This window comes from Oryza glaberrima, chromosome 3, assembly GCF_000147395.1.
Source record: "Oryza glaberrima chromosome 3, OglaRS2, whole genome shotgun sequence".
NCBI classification, from domain to species: Eukaryota; Viridiplantae; Streptophyta; class Magnoliopsida; order Poales; family Poaceae; genus Oryza; species Oryza glaberrima.
Genome location: NC_068328.1, coordinates 23297240 through 23304184, shown reverse-complemented (window position 1 = coordinate 23304184; position 6945 = coordinate 23297240). Strand labels below are relative to the sequence as shown.

General features: G+C 39.2%; 1 protein-coding gene across 2 annotated transcripts; it reads right to left on the bottom strand.

The window, feature by feature from the left end:
* Nucleotides 1-328: 328 nt before the first annotated feature.
* LOC127767913 (B3 domain-containing protein Os03g0619800) lies at nt 329-4629 on the bottom strand. 2 transcript variants are annotated; one of them, XM_052293400.1, is made up of 7 exons: nt 4460-4629; nt 3904-4219; nt 3251-3656; nt 2943-3151; nt 2316-2670; nt 1986-2224; nt 329-839 (listed from the first exon to the last, which is right to left on the bottom strand). In XM_052293400.1, exons 2-7 carry the CDS (start codon nt 4024-4026, stop codon nt 564-566), a joined length of 1608 nt encoding a protein of 535 aa, XP_052149360.1. In that variant the 5' UTR covers nt 4027-4219; nt 4460-4629; the 3' UTR covers nt 329-563. The 2 variants fall into 2 exon arrangements, with proteins under 2 accessions (XP_052149360.1, XP_052149359.1); XM_052293399.1 differs by having other exon boundaries at nt 3904-4058.
* Between the last annotated feature and the right edge of the window lie 2316 nt (nt 4630-6945).

The following is a 6945-nucleotide window of genomic DNA, read 5'->3' as shown; positions in this document are numbered from 1 at the left end:
CGGATGGAGTAGTTTTGTGGTAAGCTGCCATATTAAGATGATGGATATCCATTTTCATCGTAATTAAGATTAACTAAAACATCTATTGTAGTTGTTTTTTAACTGTTTACGTCACTACTACACATACGTACTATAAAAGTTCAGTAATGCTAGTTTTGACAAAAAGGAAATGATCATCACAAAATAATTTAAACAAGTACCATGAACATAAATTTGATTTAGTTTACACATCCTCCAAAACAATATTTGCACATTATCAAATATAACCACATTTTGAACGATCCGTAGCCCGAGGAGAGGCAGATCAAAACATGGTCCGAAGTAGAAAAACTGAAGACCACAAATTCTCAGGGTCTCACAAGGTGGATATAGTGCATCGGAAAGTTAACATCATTCACAAATACAAATAGGTTTCATCCTCCTACCCTTTCGGACTTCAGGTTGCAAAACAAGCAAATTGAAGAACAAATACAAACAGGTTTCATCCTCCTTTCGGAATTCTGATTACAAAACAAGAAAAAATAAGCTTCCAAAGTATCATCGATCAGACATTATGCATCATTCTACTCTACTTCAGGGTAACGCTGCAGATTGGAAATGATATGGACCTCCATGGTGAGCTTCTTCTTCTTCAGTTCGAACAGACAGAAGTCCCCGACACGAAGGCGGTTGTCGTGAGCAAATTTGCGCCAACCTGCAGTAAGGAACCACCTCTTTCCCTTTGTATATCTACGACGCACCACCAAATTGATTTGCCAGATCATCCCCTTGCATTGGAGCACCAAAGTTTGATGATTTTTATCCGGAAGATATGAGGCAGCATATCGCGAACTTAGCTCCTGATATTACACAGATAGAATTGTAACAAGTTACAGTGACAGGTTTTACAATTTTCCTGTGTGGCATTTGCTCTTACCACTAGCTAGTGGATTCATGAGTTGCCAAAAGAACAGTGTATAAAATGAAATATTTTAAGTACTCCGTCCATTCCAAAATATAAGGCACAACCACCCTTAACCCAAAGACTAAGAAATAATTATTATGACTTCTTAGTTTGGATCACCCTAATAAATATAATGCATGTACCCAATAGAATTAGAAATCTTTAAGAGTGAAGAATTTTTTAAAAAATAATAATTTAGTGGAGAAGATGTACTACTCCCTTCGTCCCAATGTGTAGCAACCTAGGATGGAATTAGACCCATCATAGGATTACGAATTTGGACATATGACCTAGGTTGCTACATATTGGGATGGAGGGAGTAATTAATTGCATGTATACATGCACGCCTTATATTATGAAACATCTGAAAAAGTAGTTATGTCTTATATTATGGAATTGAGAGGGTATTTAAAAACAAGATATTCGAAGATAACTACCCTTTTTAGTGGAAATGTTTAAAAATGCATTTCTAGAAAAAGTATGTTACGGCATTTTGGAGAAGTTTGATATATCATTCTATCTAATGGAATCACATGGATGCACACAACTATGATCACTTACTACAAGCTCTCCACACATGCTGCGGCAGTTGATAAAAAGCAAAATTTCAGTTCACACAATACCTAGTGCTTACAAAACCTGGCCTAAATACTGTTCTTTTTTTTTACTTAAATGGCAACCCAATATTAGGGGGTATGCAAAAGGTTTGCATATAATTGCATTAAGACGAAGGAAAGGTTTACAAAAGCAACAAACCCGACCTATAGGCTTACCAACCGGATAAAATAGAGTGATTTTATGGTCCTTGAGGCGGTACCATATTTTTTAGTGTAAAATTTGGTACCTCCGGTACTACTAGAAGGTACGAAAATTTGCTATTTTGGTACCTCTCAAGAACTAAAATTTCTCGATAAAAAAGTTTGCAGATTGATTGTCGCAGCAGATTTCATGACCTCTCAAGATTTCATGACCCTAAACCCTATTGAAACTAAGGATTCAGACCGCTCAAGATTTAAAAAGAAAAAGAAGGAATTGATCTTACTAGTCCGCGGAATTTCCCCTTGCCACCACTGCCAGCAAGTTTGCTTATGGTTGCTACACAAATGGGAATTTCAGATTGGATGGCTCGCACTTTCTCCTCAACTGTCTTCTTCTGCAATTGAGATAACCGGCGTCTCATTGATGAGATGTAGGGAGGTTCAGAAGGACCGTCAGAGTCTTCACTCTCCAGTGATTCGTGTGAAACTCCATGCTTGTTGCTCTCAGAGGAAACGTCCCCCCCTGCAAATTATTTTAGATCATAAGAAAAAAATAACCAAAATGCCTAAAATGTGTCAAATTAATGACAAATACATTTATATGATGCCATCACCTGGTGCCTCCTTAATATGGACTTGTGAAGCCATCTTTGAATTTCTTTTGTTTTGACTTGAGCCAATCTTGTGAACATCAGTCCCATCCCTGGAATGAGTCGCTTCTGCTTGGAGCAAATGGACAGTAAACACGAAGTTTCTTCCTCCTTTTGTTGGTACGAAGAGGCAGATGTCTTCTTCCTGCAGACAATTGTCATGGACAAAGTTTTGCCACTGTCCCCTAAGCATGTGATCACTCTTGTCTATTCTCTTGTAGAACCTGGGATACCACTTCTTTCTCTTGCTTGGCCTCTGAAGCGTGATAGTTGCGGTTTCACGTGGAAAGTGTACAGAAGCATAGCGGCTAGAAATAACCTGATTACAACAATATGGAAGGATGTGATGCTTTGAACAGGTTACAAAGAATACGAAAACTCAGGATGAACTATAAAAAAGCAAAAAAAAAATGTTTTTATGTAATTTTTCACATAGTTTAAAAAATTCCTATATAATATTTATTATTGAAACCACAACAATGAAAAGACATATTCTGATATTAACAACATACACATACAGATTCATCAAGCAAATATCAGATCATTTTGAAAGCAGTGAGTTACCCATTCGACGTAAAATAATAAAGTTACCAGATAAGGAGCTGGAGACTGAAGATTGCACTTCTTCATAACAGCCACAAACACAGTAATTTCAGGTTGAATATCCTGGATATGCGCGACCACTCTCTCCTTTTGTGCTTCAGATAAATAAGTCCTGCGTGATAGCACGTAATCAGACCCTGAAGGTGTCTGAGGTTCAACTGACTCATGAAATTCATATCCAGAAGGACTGTCTTCTCCTGTACAAAATTTCCCAAGAGGTTCAATCTCTTGTGTAAACTGCATGTACAGTAGTCCAAAATTTGAAGCACATTTCCAAATAATGTAAAAAATATTACCTGATTTCTCAGATGAAGAGCACATTGCTGTCAAATTTTCAGTGTTTCTACTCCGTGATGATTGCGTGGTATCATTACTAGAGCTACCTGAACTATCAACAGGATCTACAGTTTTGTCTTGAACACAAGAACCGTTTCTTGTGCCAGCACAGGAGAATACTTTCTCACAGTCATCAGAATCTAGAATCAGAACCTCATAACGGGAATTCTCGATGTGTCGGAATAACAAAGATTCACCCTCTTTTATGTTATGAGCATCAACAAATGCCTCCCAACCGCATTGTAGGAGTGTCTTATTCATGCACTCAGTGACTTCAACAACATACAAAATACCATTAGGAGATTCCAATTTTATGGTTCCTGGGATCTTTCCTCCAAAATGGCTGACAAATCTATCTGGCATGATCTGTAGCAACAATGTTTGAAACAGTATTGATATGGACTTCTCTAAACAACAATAAGTGGCAACATAAAACTTGATATCATGTAAAAGGTATAAATTGCAGTGAGGAAATGCATTCCAAACAACTATGTGTAGTACAGCCAATGAAATATTCAGGAAGAGATGAAAACTTTGAAAGGGGAATTTCAATATATCATGACTAGATGAGACACTTTGGAGTAAAAAAAACACCAACTTGTGAGGAGCTTACCATGCTGTGCATAGAATCAGCAGCCATTCGCCTGAGGAAACATCTCATTTTTCCACCCAGATGCTCCAGGTATTCTTTGCAACAAGCACAAGACTTCTTCCTATGGGTATTACCTCCAGCCATGACAACTCAAATTTGCAGCTTAAATCAGATTCCTATTCAATAGAAAACCACAATCTTGAAACCACAGAATGTAGGTAAAGACGAAGCCTCTTGTTACTTGAGTAGTAACTTTTTCCCCCTCTTCAGATGCATGCTACTTCACTGATTTTCCTTTAAACAAGATGTACTAAATTTCCGGAGACAGCAATGCAATCTAAAGAACGTTAGTTCAAGAAATATTAGCAAGTCCAAGTCCAAGACAAGCTAGAACCTAAGAACATTTTATTTCAGGAATAGGTTCCGCATTACAATTTTTTTTTAAAAAAAAAGGAAATCCCCATTACAGTACCAGAGTACTAATAGTATTATTGTGGAGTGAGAAATGAGAGATACTCTCACGCAAAGGATGGGAGGAAAAGAAACTTGAAGAAGAGAGTCACAGGTAGAAACTTACTGGGTGGTCTGAAGTCCAGATGAGATGAAGCTCCCAAGCATATCGTAGTGTTTGTGTGAGAGAGAGAGACAGAGATAGACAGATAGTAGGAGTATGCTCATGGAGTCATCCAAGTATCCAACTGAGGAGAATACAGACGCTGAGAGCGCAGCAGGAGTCAGAACTCAGAAGCATTACGGCTCTTCAACTTCCTTAAAAAAAAGCGTGTACTGTACATTCCAGATTCCTAAACAGGACCGGACAAGTTAGTCTATCAGTTGCCATATTTCTTATTAATAAGTAAAGCGGATTATTAGGAAATAAAAATTAATTTATAGGTAAAATTTTTATATATTTGTTCGTACCGACTTAAAAGTTAATGCTAAAAAATTATATTAGAAGTATCTTAAAATTAACATTCGAAAATTTAAATTTTAACTTTTATTTTAGTTTATTAGACCAACCAATGGTACTCACCGGGTGATTAATTACTCCCTCTTTTATGAGCTCAGCTTCAGCCTTTGTCTCTTCGATTATTATAGTTGTTGCCATAATTTAAACTATAAAACTTGATTTTTAACCTTTTTTATGAAATTATGAAACAATATCTAAATCAACTACAACATTTCATCTATTCATAGTGAAACATCATGACTACACCAGCTGAAATATTGTTGGTAGAATAAAAAATGAAACAGATTTTCTTAATAGGGCGTTTCCGTACTATGTGGGGGATTTGTTACAACGGGACGCGTGTGGGGGGGGGGGGGGCGCCTGATTTTTTTCCGCAACATCCGGCACCCGATCCCGAGCATTTTTTGGGTTTTTATGGGTGGATATCCATCGCGAAAACAGTTGACAAATGTTGTGTTTTCTTTTTCGATAATGCATCCGACAAAATTGTTAGCCATACAAAATAGAAACTACTACTAGCATCCACTGTTCCACTGCAACACGGTAGGATTGCTGGGTAGGGTGGTAACGGGGCCAGCTCGTTGGCTTACAAAATATAAGAGCTGAGTCTAAAAAGAGTTGAGCTAAAATTTAATATATTTTTAAGCTAAAAATATTTGAAGGTTGAGATGGGTTGTGAAAGGGGCCCTGACCTATTACCACCCCTATTGGCTATTGCTGGGTGCATCTACACACAGTGCCTTAGGGCAGTCCCAAACCCTCCACCTAGAATAGTGTCTATGGCATTAACTACATTGTCATATAGGACTTTTAGCTTATGTGGCACTATATTAATTAAGAGAGAGTGAAGAGAGGAAGAAACTGGGTCTCATGCAAGACACAGCTTCAACACGAGAACCTATGCACTAGACACTATCAAGTTTTGCATTGGGAGAGAATAGTGTCTTCATAATAGATGAAGAATAAATATGATTGGTAGAGAAGAGAAGTGATGTATTTATTCATGGCCCACTTTAAGAAACCATGGGGTGTAGAGTGTAGTTTCTATTGTGATGTCTTATGGACATGGCACCATAGACACTGCTTATAGACACTATGGGTTGGGACTACCCTTAGAGCAGGTTTAATAGAAGCGCTAGCTGTCGACTATAGTGCATACATGTCATCTCCAGGTCATTTACAACCCGCTATACCGCCAACTTACACAATAGTGATCTACAGTATACTTTTAGCCAAAGTATTATTTTATATGTTAATGGGACCCACATCTTTTCCTCTTTCTTCCTTGCCCGTTCTCTTCTCTATCCAGTAGCTACTGTAGTACTAATCTACTATCATCTATGCGAGCATCTCCACCATAGGACCTCCTGCTTCACACCGACACCGAGTCACTGGAATGTGCCGGCGACTGCGCTCTCCATGCCCAAGCCACGCCGGTGACAGCCTTCACTCCTACCTCATCCTCCTCCAATCAAGCATGCCAACGCTCTCAACTTCTTCTCCTTCATGGCAGCTAGCTAGGCTTCAAGCTGGCCACTCTGGTCACTATGACGTCACTCACCGAGCTCCCCTCCTGGCCACCGTTCCTCGGCCCCGAGCTCACGGCCTCAATGGCGTCCTGCCATGTTTTGTTCCTGCACAGTTCTTGTGGGTCCAATAGCTGCTCACTAGCTTCCCATTCGCTCGGCCTTGGAGCGCGTGTGTAGTCAGCGACAAATTAGTCGCCGGCTCACACTCTCTCTCCTCTAATCTTTCTTCCAGCTCACCAAAGAAATCCACCATGGATGCATTATTTTTTCGAGGGGACAGGTAGGGAGCTCCTGCAATTCACTATAGAAGAAGAGAGTTGATCCAGTTTACAAGGGAAATCGGACCCAAAAACCTTACAACAGCACGGTTAATTAAAGGAAAACCGGTAAAAACCCCGACATTGACAAACTGAACCTAAGTACAGCCGTCCAACAAGAGATAAACTCCTAAAACGAAGCCTTCAAGAAGGTTACGCCGACAGAACGGCTACATCGTCCGATCCTAACAAATTTAGGTTTTCACCAGGAGAAAACTCTTGAAGTGGAGTTGAACGAGGGCTCCAG

Bases quoted from the DNA above. Each gene is read 5' to 3' on its own strand.
- LOC127767913 (XM_052293400.1), bottom strand. From the start codon at position 4,026: ATGGCTGGAGGTAATACCCATAGGAAGAAGTCTTGTGCTTGTTGCAAA. The intron at 3,657-3,903 runs GTAAGCTCCTCA...TTGTTGCTACAG, and splicing joins CTGATTCTATGCACAGCATG to ATCATGCCAGATAGATTTGT. The intron at 3,152-3,250 runs GTAATATTTTTT...AATTTTGTACAG, and splicing joins CTCTTCATCTGAGAAATCAG to GAGAAGACAGTCCTTCTGGA.